Here is a 19,983-nt window from a genome sequence, read left to right as displayed (position 1 = left end):
GTCCCTGAGATCTCTTAGCTCGGCCCAAAGAGGATCATCGGATTGTTGTACCAGGGAACCAGCTGGTCCAGTCTGAGCCTCATGATCAGGGTGAGCCTCAGACAGACAGCAGAGCAACAGCAGAACAGACACACAGTAGAGCTTCATTCTGGAACCGAGTGAGCGTGTCTGTCGGCGTCTCACAGCCTCCCTTTATGCCCCGAAAAGACACGAACTCGACGAACCAGCGTTGGCCGTGCGGTCGACACCCAGTGGAAAGTTAATGTACAACCGCACGCCGGCGTGGCGTAATAATAATAACCGTACAGGCGCTGAAAACAGCGTCTGAGAAAATTGTCTAGTGTAATCAGCTGCTGCTGTTCAGATACAGTACATGCAGTACAGGGTTGCTGGGCTGAGCACGCCGTCACCCCCAAAGCAACACCAAAAGGTCGTGTGGGGACAAGACAGGTCTTTTAAGGTCGACCACACCAATGAAACTCATTGAGTCGTATTGGTGGGGTCGACCTTTGACCTTAACAGGGTTTTGTCCCAATAAGCAGTCTCTTTACCGGTGTGGTTTGGGCTTTAGATGTTCAGATAAATATTTAAAAAAAATCACACCTGTGTGATTTTGAGGGCCGCTGTACTGTACTGTACTGTACTGTACTGTACTGTACTGTACTGTACTGTACTGTACTGTACTGTACTGTACTGTACTGTACTGTACTGTACTGTACTGTACTGTACTGTACTGTACTGTACTCCTCCCTGGCCTCTCGTGCGTGCGTGCGCGCACGCTCGCTCTACTGGCCTCTGTAGGTGTTGCAGCTACATACACACACATTCATACATACACATACATTCATACACATACATTCATGTCCAAGCAGGCATATTTCCTTCTATCAGTTACAGGTTACAAGCATTCGTTCCATGGTTACAGCATATTGAGGCCTTCGTCCCAGGCAGAGCGCCTAGGTTCCCCTTGTCTCTCTCTCTCTGCTGTCCCTCACTCACAGTTCTAACTGATTCTCTGTACCATCTTATAGACCGATTCCGTAGCGGGTCTCATGGTCGCAGCCTACGTATTTCCTGTAGGCGGACTCGACATAGCTGCGGGAGTAAAACCCTCACCAGGCGCACCTCTTCCACTACAGTGAACGGCAGAGTGACTGATGTTAGTTTGCCTCAAACGTTACTCCTTTACCTGCTTTTTTACTAACACTAACATTACAAAGATGCCCAGAACATCGAGATGAACCTGTGTAGTTTATGGCTGCTCCAACAGTAGTGGCAACATAAAAAAATAATAATAACGGAATGTCAAAATATCCACTGTGGTGGCTGAGACCAGAGCCATTGAGTAATGGTTGAGACAAAGCAGTGAAGGGTCCTGAAAGATACATAATTTCAGTCTTACCCAATACCCAATCTTTCTGTTTTATGAACACAAGGCTGCTGTATTTTATACCTCATACTAAGCATTTAAAGTATGAGGTATAAAGTACAGCAGCCTTGTGTTAATAAAACAGAAAGATTTGGTATTGGGTAAGACTTGCGCCGAGTGGCGCGCTACGAGCTTGTAGGTCTGCTATTTTTATTTAATCGAAGAACCACTGACATAGAAACATAGCTTTAGATTGTGGGGGCCTAAATAATATAGTAGAAGCGTTTTTTATCAAGATTTGAAAAAAAAATATATATATATTTATTTTTTAAGAGAAAAAAATTGCTCTAGCACCCCCTAGTGTCTATCTGTGCACGCCATTGACTCAGGGAGAGCCACTGTCCGGACGGATAACTTTTACACAGAAGAGCAGATGGTAATGTTTTTGTTGCAGGATCGTGAGATCTAGTAGCATAGCATGGCAAGCAGCCGGTATGTCATCCCGTATGGATAGTTTGAAAATAAAGAGAATTTGTGATTTTGAAACCCGGCTGTCGTCTGTCCAACAACAACTGACACAATTTGTATTTAAAGTTTATAAAGTTAGGCCTGGGCCGTGGCTCAGCGGTCCAGGCATCTTGGCTGGCAATCCAGTCTGGCAGTCAGTGTGCCGCGTGGACGACTCCCGATCTCGACGGCCCTTAGGCTACTGCATGTCTTGCCCCCCATCTCTCTCTCCATTTCCTGTCAGCCTACTTTCTATCCCTCCATAAAAAATATTAAATAAAGGCGAAAGCCACAAAAAAACATAAAAAATAAAATAAAATAAAGTTTATAAAGTTAATATCAGTAGGCCTATTACTAAATACATGTTACATTGGATAATGTTAATTTACCTTTGTTACATTTATGACTATTATGGACTATATGAGTGATTCAAGTTTACACTTATGGCCTATACTACTGGAGAGAATGCAGATACCGTATGGTGTATGGCATGTGGCACCCAAGAGTGAGTGTGAACATTCAGTGGCCCTCTCGACCATCCATCAAGTTTTCCACCCCTGATGGTATGCAACATTACATTGCATAAATACAGACTGGGTGCATTGTATAGCCTATAGCATGTCATTGCCATCTGCTGGTCAATTGTGAATACAACATAAAATGTACTTGTACCGTGTATTGTCAAGACAAGAGAGATGTTAGGCTTTCATGCTGAGGCTACTCTGCGGCATCTGTGATACATTCACCCAACCATTCAAGTTAAATATTAAAGAAATATAATGTGGTGGGAATGTGTGCAGGACATATATTTGGCCCACTGACAGTGGGGCAGCGTGCACAATAAATTCTCAAAGGAATTTGTGAGTTTAGCCCCAGACAGATAGACAAAAAATATGAATCTTTATAGACAAAAATATGAATATTAAAAGATATATTCTGTCTATGTTGGGAGACAAGTATCAAACAATCATGGTTAAAGGACCACTTTATGTCAACCTTATCTTCATAATTATAACTGATGAATGATGATCCTCACTAATGCTCTTTACTCAGACTCGGAGTCAGAGAAGGACTGCATGGGTAGTTCAGAAACATGCCTACCAGTGTCATCATCGCTATGAATGTTTTGTAATTTCAAACAAGATATATATAAAATACTACTACTAATACTACTAATGCTAATACTAGATTCTTTTTTGCTGCAAGCAGCGATAAGGCAGGACCAATTAAGCAGGAAGGCAATAGGCAATAAGAATAAGCCACAATAAGCCATAGAAACATGGAAGAAAAAGAAGACCATAGAATTGTGACCGGGTCGTTTTAAAGTTTGTGCACTGCAGGTTCCGTGTCTCACAGGAGGTTTATGGAGGAGGCCTGATGGGTACTGTGGAGCTACAGGGCTTTATGGAGGAGGCCTGATGGGTACTGTGGAGCTACAGGGCTTTATGGAGGAGGCCTGATGGGTACTGTGGAGCCAGGGCTTTATGGAGGAGGCCTGATGGGTACTGTGGAGACAGGGCTTTATGGAGGAGGCCTGATGGGTACTGTGGAGCTACAGGGCTTTATGGAGGAGGCCTGATGGGTACTGTGGAGCCAGGGCTTTATGGAGGAGGTCTGATGGGTACTGTGGAGCCTGGTTTATGGAGAAGGCCTGATGGGTACTGTGGAGCCAGGGCTTTATGGAGGAGGCCTGATGGGTACTGTTGAGCTACAGGGCTTTATGGAGGAGGCCTGATGGGTACTGTGGAGCCAGGGCTTTATGGAGGAGGCCTGATGGGTACTGTGGAGACAGGGCTTTATGGAGGAGGCCTGATGGGTACTGTGGAGCCACAGGGCTTCATGGAGGAGGCCTGATGGGTACTGTGGAGCCACAGGGCTTTATGGAGGAGGCCTGATGGGTACTGTGGAGCTACAGGGCTTTATGGAGGAGGCCTGATGGGTACTGTGGAGCTACAGGGCTTTATGGAGGAGGCCTGATGGGTACTGTGGAGCTACAGGGCTTTATGGAGGAGGCCTGATGGGTACTGTGGAGCTACAGGGCTTTATGGAGGAGTCCTGATGGGTACTGTGGAGCCAGCAGGGCTTTATGGAGGAGGCCTGATGGGTACTGTGGAGCCTGGTTTATGGAGGAGGCCTGATGGGTGCTGTGGAGCCTGGTTTATGGAGGAGGCCTGATGGGTACTGTGGAGCTACAGGGCTTTATGGAGGAGGCCTGATGGGTACTGTGGAGCCAGGTTTATGGAGGAGGCCTGATGGGTACTGTTGAGCTACAGGGCTTTATGGAGGAGGCCTGATGGGTACTGTGGAGCCACAGGGCTTTATGGAGGAGGCCTGATGGGTACTGTGGAGCTACAGGGCTTTATGGAGGAGGCCTGATGGGTACTGTGGAGCTACAGGGCTTTATGGAGGAGGCCTGATGGGTACTGTGGAGCCTGGTTTATGGAGGAGGCCTGATGGGTACTGTGGAGCTACAGGGCTTTATGGAGGAGGCCTGATGGGTACTGTGGAGCCAGGTTTATGGAGGAGGCCTGATGGGTACTGTTGAGCCACAGGGCTTTATGGAGGAGGCCTGATGGGTACTGTGGAGCTACAGGGCTTTATGGAGGAGGCCTGATGGGTACTGTGGAGCTACAGGGCTTTATGGAGGAGGCCTGATGGGTACTGTGGAGCTACAGGGCTTTATGGAGGAGGCCTGATGGGTACTGTGGAGCTACAGGGCTTTATGGAGGAGTCCTGATGGGTACTGTGGAGCCAGCAGGGCTTTATGGAGGAGGCCTGATGGGTACTGTGGAGCTACAGGGCTTTATGGAGGAGGCCTGATGGGTACTGTGGAGCTACAGGGCTTTATGGAGGAGGCCTGATGGGTACTGTGGAGCTACAGGGCTTTATGGAGGAGTCCTGATGGGTACTGTGGAGCCAGCAGGGCTTTATGGAGGAGGCCTGATGGGTACTGTGGAGCTACAGGGCTTTATGGAGGAGGCCTGAGGGGTACTGTTGAGCTACAGGGCTTTATGGAGGAGGCCTGATATACTGTGGAGCTACAGGGCTTTATGGAGGAGTCCTGATGGGTACTGTGGAGCCAGCAGGGCTTTTTCACATCTGTAGGTGAGAAGGAGGAGTTTATAATTGATACGGAACTTGACAGGAAGCCAGTGCAGTTGTTTGAGGGTGGGGGTGATATGTGCTGCCAAGGCTTGGTGCGGGTGAGTTTTGGACATACTACAGCCTGCAGGTACTTGTTTGGCAGTGGCGTGCACATATAGACACTAGGGGGTGCTAGAGCACCCCCTGCCCTTTTGGCAATGTAATCTAAAAAAAAAAAAAAAAATTCTTTCTTAATGTGTAGTGTGTGGACCATGCGGTGACATTGATCAAATCTTGATAAAAAAACGCTTCTACTGTATTATTTAGGCCCCCCACAATCTAAAGCTATGTTTCTATGTCAAGTGGTTCTTCGATTAAAAAATAAATAGCAGACCTACAAGCTCGTAGCGCGCCACTCGGTGGCGCGCTATGAGCTTGTAGATCTGCTATTTTTAAATAGCTAAAGCACCAAAATGTGCTGCACAAGGTGCCCTTTTTTTCACTTGAGCACCTGCCCCTCTAAATGTCTGTGCACGCCACTGTTGTTTGGGACCCCTAACAGGACTCCATTTCAGTATTCCAGGCGGGAGTTAACAAATGCATGGATGAGGGTCTCGGCCACAGAGTCGGAGAGTGAAGGGCGGAGTCTGGAGATGTTCTTAAGGTGGTAGAATGCTGATTTGGTTATGGATTTGATATGTGACCGGTAGGAGAGGGTTGAATCCAGAATGATGCCCAGAAGACCTTGCCGAACCTACCCCCCCATCAGCTGTGGCCTGCGACCGATATTGGCAGAACACTATCTGAGATTGCTACGGACTGGAAGAAGAAGAACTCTGTGCATCTCTCACAACAACCATGTTGTTACGTTGACCATGCTTTGGTCGTGTTCAGATGACCCAGGTGGTCTGTGATGTACTTGTGTTGGGGAAAGTTCCTGTGGAAGTTATTCTCCCTGATGTTAAGCCACCTTTGTGCTTTCCGCTCCGCAGCATGGCCAAACTCCTGCTCCGGAGTCATGTACGGCCTGCTGATCCAGTACTCGTTCTCAGCCTCGCGCTCCAACTGTGCCGCCATGTTGCGTTTCATCTGCCACGTGATGGGTCGAAATCGCCGGTACTTTCCAATCCACTGTTTCCCCGGGACGCCTTTACGCAATAATGCCACAGTCAGAAACATGTTATATTATATCATATATTATGTTTTACTTATTGTATCTTTCGATGGAAACGCAGCTTTTCTAGTCTTCCCCAAAACAGGGTGTGATGTGTCCAGTGGGAAGGCCCGTCCAGCCGATGTCAGGACTACGACATCATATTGATGACATCAGGGATTTCCATATGTGCGCATAAAAGTCTTCACGTGACCATATATGGAGATTACGTGCGGTGATACCCATGTCCATATATGGATTGTGACAAAGAGGCTGACACAATCTGATCTGGCATTCCCATAATGTGTGTATCTGTGATGATGACGTATCGATATGACATCATAAACACTGTAATATGACCACCACGTGGTCAGCGACTACCTTCTTCAGACATGTGGCGCTCGGCAGCCACACAAGTAGTATTGTATTCTCTGTCGGCTCCGCTGAAATGTCCCTTCTCCGAGTACTGCGACCTGCACTGAAACGTGTCTTCATACCCAGACTCTCCAATCCAAAGAGTCTGTCCAGTGTGAGTCAACACAACGACAACATGCCTGTGAAGAGTCTGTCCAGTGTGAGTCAACACGACGACGACATGCCTGTGAAGATGGAGGATCCGTTCAAGCAGCCGCCCAAAGTCTGCGTTCTTCACGACATTCCAGTGGATTATAAGAACGCCCAGCTGCTCTCACAGTTTATATCCCCTCACACGGGTAGAATCTATGGCCGGCACATATCTGGCCTATGTGCAAGAAAACAATGGGAGGTCACAAAAGCCATTAAGAGGGCCAGAGTAATGGGTGTCATGCCAGTGACTCATAAACATCCACAGTTTATGAAAGACCCTACCGTCTGTGGTACCACACGCTGGGAATAGTTTTTGATTGGTTCTGTTTTACCTGTACGTACAATACGAATACCAAGCGAGCCGCCCACTTGGAAAGTAGAGACATCTCGGGCCTGACATTTTAGAAAGTGCAGACATCTCACCCAGAACTGTGGACGGCACTCAGAGGACTGCCTGCCCAGAACCCACTGAACCCACTATTCATCTCTCTCTCTGATTTCAGTTTCAATAAGGGATACCCCACTGCACACAAAACGAGATAGACTGAGTTACACTTCCTAACCGTCTGCCCACTGCACCAAGACATCAGAGACACACTTCTCACTTCTCATACTGAAAATCACACAAATGTTTATATCCAAATGAATGCAAAAACATTGAAATACTGCTGTCCACTTTCAAAAGTATAAAGCTAATGTCCCCTATATGGATAGCTGTTCTCACAACAGGTCGGTTCTTTATAAACGGGCATTTATTTCAGGCATTCTTCCCATCCCTCCGTGCATGCCGTGAGAACTGTATGTTCACACAAAAATAATAAAACACAGCTTGAACAATCAATAAAGTGCATCACAGACAGTACATAATATTGATCAAACAAATGAAATAAACATGTAGAAATGCGTGATGCGCAGGTGAACGTGTCTGTCAAACAAAACAACACAACATCAAAGACTAATCTAAAATATAGAATACCTTGTTGGCCGCTTGTTGTGGAAAAGGTTATCTTGGATCTTGAGTTGCAAAAATATTCTTATAATGTCCTGTGTGTGTGTGTGTGTGTGTGTGTGTGTGCGCGCGTGTCTGCGTGCGTGTGTTGTTGTTGTTATTGTCCCAGACAAGACTGAGCTTCTCTTCTTCCCAGCTAAGTCCTGCCCTATGCGGGAGCTAACTATTTCCGTAGACAACGCCCTGGTAACGTCTGTCCCAACAGCCAGGAATCTTGGTGTTGTCCTGGACAGTCAGCTCTCGTTCAAAGCTCACATCACAGCTGTCACTCAATCCTGTAGGTTCAAACTCTATAACAACGAATTAGACCGTTCCTCACCCAGGAATCAGCCCAGCTCCCCCATATCTTGCAAGTATGATTGAACCCTACAAACCCTCCCGCGCACTCAGATCAGCCAACGCAGGGAACCTGGAAGTACCCTCACTAAAAACGCTGGGACAACACTCTACACGTCCCAGACTCTTCTCCCTTCTGGCTCCAAAACTGTGGAATGCACTTCCCATTGCAGTCAGAACTGCAGCATCACTCCCAATCTTCCGCCGTAGTCTGAAAACCCACCTTTTCAGACTCCATCATGGCCCATAGCACTTACCCCACCCCCTTAGATAGCACTTCCGTAGACTTAGATAGCATTTGATACAGACTTATAGCATGTTATGTAGACAGCACTATAATTGCATTGTATATAGCACGCCATAGTACATATGTATAGCATAGTAGTATATATGTATAGTTTCATTATATAGATATTCCACTGTTACTTTCTTAGCTTACGCATGTTTCATGATAAATGCTTTTATGTGATGTATTCCCATGCTTTTGTTCTTGCTTAATGTAAGTCGCTCTGGATTAAGAGCGTCTGCTAAATGCCTAAATTGTAAATTGTAAATTATTATTATTATTGCAGCACAGTGAATATTTAGTGATGGTTTGCTTTATACACAACAGAGTAATAAACCTGTTATACAATATGTGTGTTATTGTTAATCCCTCACAGCAGAGTGAGGGATGAGGAAGAGAGATATGAAAATGAAGTGAGTGTTCATGGTTGGTATGCAGATAAACTGACACACAGCACCTACTGTTCACAGCAGACCAGATACAACGGAAACAGTCAAATGAGGAGCCCTGCTCTTCCAGGTGAGATAAAACCTCTCTCAACACAGGGCCTGGGGACCGCCACAGGGCCTGGGGACCGCCACAGGATCTAAACAGACCCTTATACGGGTCAGTAACGTCTGTGTGTACGTCTACTGAATTAGCACTGAGGATTTTTGCAAAATGAAGGTTGCAGAGATTGCAATTTTCTTTTTTTAATGGTGTACTGTAATGCAGGTCAAACTGTGGGGGATTACAATGGTTGAGAGTCACAAAACTATTGCAGTATAGTTGGACATATTTTGATCTGTGTCAATGCATATTTTTGGTTGATGTTTCTTTTTGTATCGTTGCTTTGAATTGCTTTGCTTTTGACCATGTTCAGCACTTTGGGCTGTTGCAAAATAATGTGCTATACAAAATGAAGTTTGATATGAACTTGGTGAGTAACAATAAGGGAAATGCATCAAACAAGGTCTGTGGCTCTCAGAGTTACAGACGGCTACAAAAGGCTCCATTTGATTCCATTCACACTCTCGGAGTTAACCCATTCTGTACGGGAACCCCTTTTGGTGTGTTAACTATTGAAAAATAGCAGATCTACAAGCTCATAGCGCGCCACCGAGTGGCGCACTACGAGCTTGTAGGTCTGCTATTTTTGAAAAATCGTGAAAATGCGGCACACATTTTTGAACATATATTCTTTCAGAAGACCTTTTTTTTCTTTTTCGACGTCAGGCCTAAATTGGTTAAAGACCACCTTAAGAGTCCAGGTGGACCAAGATGGTCCACGGGCCAGATGTTGAAAACCCCAAGTGCAGATAAAAAAACGAAGCAGAAAACGTCATGGGAGGAAACGGTGAGGTGTGTGTGTGTTCATTGTGTGCGCTGACGCCGCAGCAGTGAGGTGTGTGTGTGTTCATTGTGTACGCTGAACAGTGAGGTGTGTGTGTTCATTGTGTACGCTGACGCCGCCGCAGTGAGGTGTGTGTGTGTTCATTGTGTACGCTGACGCTGTGAGGTGTGTGTGTTCATTGTGTACGCTGACGCCGCAGCAGTGAGGTGTGTGTGTGTTCATTGTGTACGCTGACGCCGCAGCAGTGAGGTGTGTGTGTGTTCATTGTGTATGCTGACGCTGTGAGGTGTGTGTGTTCATTGTGTACGCTGACGCTGCCGCAGTGAGGTGTGTGTGTGTTCATTGTGTATGCTGACGCTGTGAGGTGTGTGTGTTCATTGTGTACGCTGACGCTGTGAGGTGTGTGTGTTCATTGTGTACGCTGACGCTGTGAGGTGTGTGTGTTCATTGTGTACGCTGACGCTGTGAGGTGTGTGTGTTCATTGTGTACGCTGACGCTGCCGCAGTGAGGTGTGTGTGTGTTCATTGTGTATGCTGACGCTGTGAGGTGTGTGTGTTCATTGTGTACGCTGACGCTGTGAGGTGTGTGTGTTCATTGTGTATGCTGACGCCGCAGCAGTGAGGATGATGGAGGAGGACGTACAGGTGATGGAGCGACCCACAGAGGGGGACATGATGAGGGACAAAGTGCACCGGTGGTTCACGGACACACAGGCGTCGCGCGTCCTGCCGGGCGGCTCCGTCCCTGACTGGTTCCAAGGATTCACCTCCAGAAAGTAAGAGAAACTTTATTCACCGCTATAAAGTACACACGCAGATGTGTGGGAAAGTAAATGCTGTCTTATGTGTATAAGGCTGTGACTCTCGATTGTTTCCTGTGCGATTATGGTTACTTTTGTAAATGATGGTTTGAAGAATGGTTATTTATTCATTTATTTATTTCATATGTCAACAATTGGTCAACAACTTCTGCCGTATGTTACACTTCAAAATTGTGAAAATCGAAATTTTTCAGTAGCTTATTGTATCTGTCAAAATTAGTCCAAACCCACAGTTGGTCACAGATTATTATGCTTGTTTCAAATACTTTTACCGTAATAATGCCATTTCAGATTTTGCAGTGTGTGTGTGTGCGTGTGCGTGTGCGTGCTGTGAGAGAGAGAGACAGACAGACAGACACGATAGAAAGAAGGGAGGGTATTTTTGAGGGGCCCCTCCTATAGTTTTAATGTTTGTCTTTAGTTCAATGTTTGTTTTATAAAAACGTCATTGACAATGAACTGAAATTTACGTCATTTTGTCCCTAACACAAACATTAAATGCCATTAAAAATAAAGAGAATTTAATGTTTGTGTTGGCACTGTTTGTTCTACATCACCATTACATCACCATAGCACTTCAAGCGCCCCTCACTTCACACGGGTGTGATGTTTGTGTTGGTGCAGGGATGCAGAGGAGCTGTTGAGGGACGGGAGCCTGGGCTGTTTTCTCATCCGCCTCAGTGATAAAGCCATTGGATACATTCTGTCCTACAGGTGAGCCCATCTACAGTTACATTATAGCAGGGCTGGGCACTGCACCTCTCTTTTGATCCACCATGGGCTTTGGTTACAATGGACAACTGAGGTTGTCAATTGGGTTGATCCAGTGGCGTGCACAGATATACACTAGGGGGTGCTAGAGCACCCCCTGCCCTTTTGGCAATGTGCTCTTTGCTCTTTTTTTTCTTAATTTGTAGTGTGGTCCATGGTGACATTGATCAAATCTTGATAAAAAACGCTTCTATCTACTATATTATTTAGGCCCCCACAATCTAAAGCTATGTTTCTATGTCAGTGGTTCTTCGATAAATAAATAAAATAGCAGACCTACAAGCTCGTAGCGCGCCACTCGGTGGCGCGCTATGAGCTTGTAGATCTGCTATTTTTCAATAGCTAAAGCACCAAAATGGGTACCCGCCCCAAAATGCACTGCACAAGGTGCACTTTTTTTCACTTGAGCACCTGCCCCTCTAAATGTCTGTGCACGCCACTGTTGTCAATTGGGTTGATCAGAAAAGCGAGAAGAAGGTTGCACAGGTATATATGACAGTGGACCTGGGTGCTGCAAGTGCATCACGAGTCACGACAGAAGTGTTATAGCAGTGTTTACCATTTCAGATGGCCATACTTCGGTGACGGTGACCATTTCTCTTATCAGCGGATAGGTATAAAGGCTGCGTGAAAATGTAGTTAATTTTAACTAGCAATAACTTTGCATTCATTGAACTAAAAGTTGAGACGATACTGCTGCAAGTAGCCTATTCCTTTTTTCAGAATTTAAACAACAACATTACAACATTACAACAACACACTACTTTATTACCATTGTCCCTCATTTCACTGCCCGCGTAATTCCTGTGAAGGGGTCAGGACAGATGCCGCCATTTTGTGATCAACCAGAACCCAGCGGGACTGTTCATCATCACAGGAGACTGCCAGGCTCACCGCAGCCTCTCTGAGCTCATAGAGCACTACAAGATCAGCCCCATTCAGCCCTTTGGAGAATGTCTCACCTCCGGCTGGAACAACCAGGTAAACAATATTTTCTGCCAGGCAGGGACCCCCATACCATGTTGTTGAAATTGTGACGGCACCCTGGGCCTTTAGTCTACTATGGGGTTCTGTGTGTGTGTGTGTGTGTGGCTGTGCATTTAACAAGTCCATTGCAGTGCTGGATTGGAGGGCGGAGCCAGAGATGATGAGTGGAAGGGGAGACACCTGGCCATTGTCTCTTCAAAGTTCAAACACTATTTAAGTAACCTCGCCTCACCAGGCTTTCCACCACCTCGGAGGAAAGCCTGGTCTCTGTTTAAGTGTTGTAGTATTGTTTTGTCGTCGCCAGACAGGAACAACAGGCGGAGACAACTTCCTTTTCCCTCTCAATAAAAGCTCTCGTAGCCTGTAGCTTTTATTGAGAGGGAAAAGGAAGTTGCCGCCGCCTGTTGTTCCTGTCTGGCGACTACAAAACAATACTACAACATGACGTAACCATATCATCCGCTCCCTCCCGGATCATATACCGAAATGAAATGGTGCCCAGGCTACTATTTAAGAGACCTGCTCTCACAGCACTTCAGATCTGCATTTCTCCACAGGCTGCAGGAGGCCGCAAGGAGAGCACCCTTGTGCTTTTGTTTGTTTGTCGTTTGGTTCTAGACTTTGGGCAGCATGTTTCCCTTCCCTCCCCTTTTTAAGGGCCGATTCATACTCCTATTTTACCGCTGCTTCGGCGCTGTAGTGCCGAAATGATTTCGGCTCGTCAGAAATTTTCAGTAGCACCGAAGAGCCGACTTTAGGACGGTACCCGCCCCCCCCCCCCCCCCCCCCCCCCCCCCCCCCGAACCTCAAATGACGTCAAATTGTAGGCTCTACAGACCCGAACCGACTTTTATTCGGCTCTAAAATAGGAGTATGAATCTAAATATAGTTGGAAACTTGATCTAATTGATTCAGTTCTTTAATTATTTTTTTACAAGTATGAAATCAAATACGGCTCTTCTACATAGACTTCTATTGAATGGGGACAACCGGAAGTTTACGGAATGCATTGGAGTCTATGGGCTCGTGCGAGTACATGAACCATGTGACCAGGCTGTTTTCTGCCCCCTCAATGTCGTAACTCTGTCTTACTCTACGGCTCCGGCATTGACGTCACCAAATTTAAAGCAACGCACGTATTGGTTAGCGATCCTATGCCACTTTTCCTTATTTTGAAACGCATGCAGTCTCGGAGGCTAGTGTTGTTGAAGTGTCCGTAAGAAAGACACTGACTGAACCCATAACTGCTCCCGATGAGCATGGTTTCCCTCGCCATCGGTGTGTGAATGAGCGTGCTAATGTAAAGCACTTTGAAGAAAGGCACCATAACCATTTTTTTAATTAAAATATGTAGGGAAAGGTTAACTGAGTAGTCAGCTGTGGGGTGGGGGTAGGGAACTGTGACGGACATTGGGCATGTGTTTGTTTAACTGTATGTAATGTGTTTTATTTTCGTTTTATTTTTCTTTACTGTATGTCATTATTTATTTATTTTTGTTCTGTATTTATTATTGTCAAAACATTTTGTGATAAGATTTTGTTTGTATGTGTGCTGCCATGGGGATGTGGGGGGAAATATGTTGTTTGAAAATACTTCTTTGTACTGTAAAGAAAATGAATAAACATATGTTTAAAAAAAAATATATATATATGTAGGGAAAATACAGCATTGGATGCTAAGAAAGTTGACGGTAATCTCTTATTATTTCAGAGCAACTCAGTAGAGTTGTATGACGTGGTGAAATGTGGACCGAAGGAGAAGATTGGTGTGAGTGTCCAAGCTCTGAGACATTTATGGGACCAGAAGACAGACCACACCACTGACCACAGGAGGGACCAGAAGACAGACCACACCACTGACCACAGGAGGGACCAGAAGACAGACCACACCACTGACCACAGGAGGGACCAGAAGACAGACCACACCACTGACCACAGGAGTGACCAGAAGACAGACCACACCACTGACCACAGGAGTGACCCGTTTGACCATGACATAATCCAGCAGCAAATTGCAGCTCCCTCATTGTCACCTGTGCTGTCGCCTACACTGCCACCTCCAATGCCACCTGCATTTCCACCTGCGTTGCCAGCTAAAGCGAAAAGCAGAAAGCTAAAAGGAACAGTCTCTGTAGACACAATATCCACTTCACAGGTATTGTGAGAACTATCATTCATACTACAGATGTCTGTCTGTCTGTCTGTCTGTCTGTCTGTCTGTCTGTCTGTCTGTCTGTCTGTCTGTCTGTCAGTCATAGCGGAATGGGTAAAGAGCCTGCCTGAGGAGCAGGAGTCTCCAGTTGCCACAGGTTTGATTCCAGGCCTGCTATAGCAATGTGTCGAATATAAGTCCATTACACAGGGGAAATACAATGGCAGTTATAGTTTCCTATGTCTTTAAAGTTAAAAAAAATAAAAAAATTGCCATTGTATATCACATGTGCATCTTCCAACCTGTAGAATAGTGACATGCCCACTCTGGTTCCCAGTTCAGGGCAAAAAAGTATTTCTTGATTCAAGTTCCGAACCAACTTTTATGGTTCTGAACCAATTCATTTTCAGTGGAAACACTCTGAACTGGTTTAAAATTATGCAGTAAAAAAAGAACAGAACATAATACATACACAGTGGTTCAACCTGCTGAACAGGCACTACTGTGACCAACCAGCAGGTGTCACCAGTGCACTGACAAAGACATCAATCCCTCACCACTTTCCAACCCGCCTATACTCAACCACTCATAAACTGTAAAACAAGAATGACTCTCTCGTCATAACTGCCAGGCACAACCGCTGCTTGTTTCTTGTCCACTGTGCATCTTCGTAAAATATTTGTTACCCAAAAGACGTATGTTTCTCTGTCACAACCTTCCGGCCCTTGTTTTCGTTCGTTCCCGACGTTTTTTTCATTAGTTATTTTTATGGCTTTCTTCAACTACAGTTAGCTCATAACATTAGCTTCTGTTGCCGTCCGTTCAAGGTCCAACTTCACTGGTGTTAACCCCTTACACAACAGCAGCCAATAGGGCTTCACGACGTTGCGGTGTTCAGTCTATGGGTTTTATGGTTAAGTCTCCTATTGACTTAGAGGCAGCCTAGAGGCAGCCAATCATGAAAACGTGTCCACTAAGGTCGTGTTTACGGTTGCTAGTAGAGAAGTAGCAATTGTAGTCCAGGCTGCATTTCAAGCACCTGGCAAACATAACGGATGAAGGGAGCCGTGACGTCACCAAATGGTTTCTAGGTAATGTTTCAAACAGGCAAAGCATATAGGTGGCTGGTTAATGTACGTTTTAGTTACTTCAAAGTAACTCAAGTTTTCAAAGGATTGTAGTGAAGAAAAAGTACAATATTTGCCTCTGAGATGTAGTAAAAGTATTGAATATTGGAAATACTCAACTCAAGTATAGTAAAATAACCAGAAAAATGAAAACAAACAAACAAAACGAAAACAAACTCTAAATTGTACTTGAGTACAGTAGCTATAAAGAAAATGTACTTTCCATCAATCCTTATTTGTATTTTCTATCCCAGGCACTGCCTCCAGTACCAAAGAGAGGCCTCCCTCTGACAGTGAGCCACTCCATGAGTGGAACTCTGCCTGATAAGACCTCACATCATCCCCCCAGCCGAATGCTATACACCCTAGTGGACCACAGTGGCAGGACGGTCACGGGACGTCCCAGCCCGGAGAAAGGGGACCAGCCATCATCATCATCATCATCACTGCTTCATCATCATAATGACAACGGCCATCTTAATCACACCGCTGCCACGTCCAACGTGACATACTCGGAGCTCAACGTGATGGACAATAGAAGCAGGTCTCTTCCGCGACTGGATCAAAATGGAGCGGAAGGAAGCTCCTCCTCCTCCGCTCAACTCAGCTACCCTAGTCTCACAGAATTCATCACGTCCGATTCCCCCAAAAGGCCCTTCTTCACCTGCCAAACGTACTCCCTCCTACACGACCCCCGGGACGCCATGAGACACTGTCTCACCACGTCACCAGCAGGCCACCAAGCAGTGGTGGAAAGTAACTAAGTAGCCTACATTTACTCAAGTGCTGTACTAAAAGGACCACCCATTTTCAATTCAGGTAGAATAAAAGTGCTGTGACCCTCACCCAGTGGCGTGCACAGACATTTAGAGGGGCAGGTGCTCAAGTGAAAAAAGGGCACCTTGTGCAGCGCATTTTGGGGCGGGAAGTTCCGGGAACCCATTTTGGTGCTTTAGCTATTGAAAAATAGCAGATCTACAAGCTCATAGCGCGCCACCGAGTGGCGCGCTACGAGCTTGTAGGTCTGCTATTTTTCTTTAATCGAAGAACCACTGACATAGAAACATAGCTTTAGATTGTGGGGGGCCTAAATAATATAGTAGAAGCGTTTTTTTTAATCAAGATTTGATCAATGTCACCGCATGGTCCACACACTACAAACGTTTCTTTTTTTTTTTTTTTTTTTTTAGCACATTGCCAAAAGGTCAGGGGGTGCTCTAGCACCCCCTAGTGTCTATCTGTGCACGCCACTGCCCTCACCAGTTTTTCTGAAGTAAAACTATTAAAATGTGTGTGTATCTTCCACCCCTGCCACCCAGGTGGTGACAGACTGGACCAGTACAACCCGCTGTACCAGTGGTGTGACCACCAGGGTGACGGTGGTGCACTGCCAGCGCAGGGTGACAGCATGTACGCAGAGGTTCCAAACGAGATGGTCCCTAACCAGGGTGACGGCATGTACGCAGAGGTTCCAAACGAGATGGTCCCTAACCGTAACCGCCAGGCAGTCGATGACACCTATGAGCCAATCCCAGCTGTGCAGGAGGACAACACATACGAAACTCTGGATGACGCCAAGACCAAGCAATCCAAGAATGTAGGTCCAAAACCACCGCTTCTCAAGCGTTTTCAAGTCAAAGTGAAAATATTTTGTGACAGGGACCCCCCCATGCGACATTTGTGTTGTTAACCCATTCTGACCTGAGATCAGATTCATACAAGGTTTCCACTGGACACACACTGGTCTGATGAACCCATTCTGACCTGAGATCAGATTCTAAAAAAATGTCAGTCGTTCTTCGATTTTTCAAAAATAGCAGACCTACAAGCTTGTAGCGCACCACTCGGTGGCGCGCTATGAGCTTGTAGATCTGCTATTTTTCAATAGCTAAAGCATAACATGATGCTAACACCCGTTCAGAATGGGTTAAAACATTATTTATTCAATATTTGTCTCTGAAAATAGCAGATCTACAAGCTTACAATCAAGAGTTGTTAAAACATTATTTATTAAATATTTTCTCTGAAAATAGCATAGCTTACAATGTAAGCTTGTACATTCGCTATTTTCACTATTTTAACCTTTCCCCCAAAAATATATTATTTTATTAAAATTACTGATAATTACAGTAATTGATTTGAGAATTGATTAGTTTGATTTACTATAGCCAAATATAACATGGCACCACTTCCCCATTGAACTTAATGGGCTGCCATGTTCTATTCTTAATTGAGGTGCTAATCTCTTCTATTGTCTGTTTACAGAATATGTGCAGGTGGTGGAAATTCCTTCCTGAAAGCAAGAAGAAATAAAAGCACAATATACCCCCAACAACAAACCAACAGGCACAGACTCACGTCGCACTCACGCACTCATGCACGCATCACACAATTGTCCAATATGTATGGTATTAATTAGCTATGTTAATAAAATATAATGTATATACAATTGGTTGTATTTTGTATCCCTGCTCTTCTATTGAGACATTTAGATCGTGACATTTAGATCGACAAAGGTCACGTCTCACCTAGACTGATCTGGCTCTGACACACATTTTGTTGTTGCCCGTCGCACAACAGAAACTGACATGTTAATTAATTTTTTTAATTTTTTGTATTGATATTTAATGTTTCGTGGTTACTACGAGTCGAGTCACTGCCAGCTGAGCTTACGTCAACGAGGAATCTCAGGAACGCAATGTGTTGACAGGGTAACAAGAAGACTCGCCCCGTTTCTGTTTTCCTCCCAGAATTTTCCCCAATGTGAGGGGTGGGAGAGGCTGGACAGCAGACGGCTGGACTTTCTCTAACTATAAACTTTCATGACAGCAGACAGCAAATATAATTTATGAAAAGCTACTACAGTGAAGTCTGTTCACAGAAGTTGTTGTAGGATATGTGGGGATTATCTGACGAGGTACCATTTGAGTGTGCAAAACCTTACATATACTAAATAATAGTAAATTGTTTATAGGGTCAATATAAGTAAAATAATATAGCCTTTCTACAGGAGTATCTTTTTATATTTTTCCAAAAAGAATACAAACAGCCAATAGCATATTACAAAGTTATCCCCCTCACTGGTGACAATTTCGGGAGGAAAAACGGGCAAGCACCGGGTCGAGTCTTCCGGTATTCGTTGACAGCTGGGCCTGACGTATATTAGCAGCGATATTGCTTTCATACCCTTGTAGTTTCAAGGCTTTTGCGGCCACATCAATTGCATTTTCTCCAGAAACTGGCTGTATCAAATATTAATGGACATCATTAACAACGCACAGCCACCCCCCTGACCGGACCGGATCGGTCAAACACAGTTCTTGAAGCAAGCTAAAATCTCCTTATGGGGATTTCAATGCAAATAAAAAAAACCTGTTGACCTTGCTTAATATAAATGTTATTTTGATACAACAAGCAGGAAGACTGTGCTTCTCATTCTTCTCAAGATCTTGCCTGATAGCAGCAGCATGTTGCTGCTGACCTTCATGCTTTACACATGGCATAGTCTTTGTATTGCTTTTTATAGCATAAAAGTATGTGCATTTGTTGTTTTAGTTCTAACAGTATGTTTGGTTGGCCATGCTAACTGCTATGCAGCCATGCTAACTGAGCATGCTAATTCAAGTTATGTTTTGTTTTTATTTAATTGTTTTGTAGCCTACTTATTTGAATGCAGATACTGTAAATTGATGGACGATGGTATTTCTTTGTATTTTGAAGACATGATTACGTTTGGTCTGTGGCAGCTGATTATGCAACTGTTCATGTGGTGGTCCAAAATGTCATGAAATAATAATAATAATAATAATAATAATAGGTGTAGCCCAGTGGTTATTTCATGCCCTTAGCCCTATTCTAATATTTTAATACATACTACAAGTCATTCTAAAACAGTTGACTATTAAAGTTAAAAATGTATGCCTTTAATAAAAGGTTGTTTAATAAATAGATCTCTAAATAAGTTAACCAGGTACTGGAGTTCTTCATTCTGATTGGTGCAGTGTGTGATCAAGTGATGTGTTTTGATTGCGGGTTTCTCAATTAGGTGAAGTGGGGAGGAGAGAGAATATTGAAGGAGTGGAATGAGAGTGTATGACAGCTGACACAGGTTGACATGACACAGAAGTGAAGTGGACGTTTTCTGATAGTTTGATGCCCAGCGCATGATTCTTGTGTCTGTTTGTTTGCAGTGGCGTGCACAGACATTTAGAGGGGCAGGTGCTCAAGTGAAAAAAGGGCACCTTGTGCAGCGCATTTTGGGGCGGGAACCCATTTTGGTGCTTTAGCTATTGAAAAATAGCAGATCTACAAGCTCATAGCGCGCCACCGAGTGGCGCGCTACGAGCTTGTAGGTCTGCTATTTATTTTTTAATCGAAGAACCACTGAAACATAGCTTTAGATTGTGGGGGCCTAAATAATATAGTAGAAGCGTTTTTTATCAAGATTTGATCAATGTCACCATGGTCCACACACTACAAAT

At 44.9% G+C, this 19,983-nt stretch overlaps 1 protein-coding gene across 1 annotated transcript; it reads left to right on the top strand.

The window, feature by feature from the left end:
• Positions 1-10,294: 10,294 nt before the first annotated feature.
• sh2d7 (SH2 domain containing 7) lies at positions 10,295-17,815 on the top strand (the record flags this gene model as incomplete). Its single annotated transcript, XM_083791174.1, has 7 exons — positions 10,295-10,420; positions 11,090-11,179; positions 12,049-12,217; positions 13,935-14,378; positions 15,757-16,258; positions 16,822-17,099; positions 17,768-17,815. The coding sequence occupies exons 1-7, from the start codon at positions 10,317-10,319 to the stop codon at positions 17,813-17,815; spliced, it is 1,635 nt and encodes a 544-aa protein (XP_083647300.1). The 5' UTR covers positions 10,295-10,316.
• Between the last annotated feature and the right edge of the window lie 2,168 nt (positions 17,816-19,983).

This window comes from Protomyctophum parallelum, assembly GCF_964188405.1.
Source record: "Protomyctophum parallelum genome assembly, chromosome: 2".
Classification (NCBI taxonomy): domain Eukaryota; kingdom Metazoa; phylum Chordata; class Actinopteri; order Myctophiformes; family Myctophidae; genus Protomyctophum; species Protomyctophum parallelum.
Note: the sequence above shows the minus strand (reverse complement) of the source record. Positions and strands in the feature narration are given on the sequence as shown.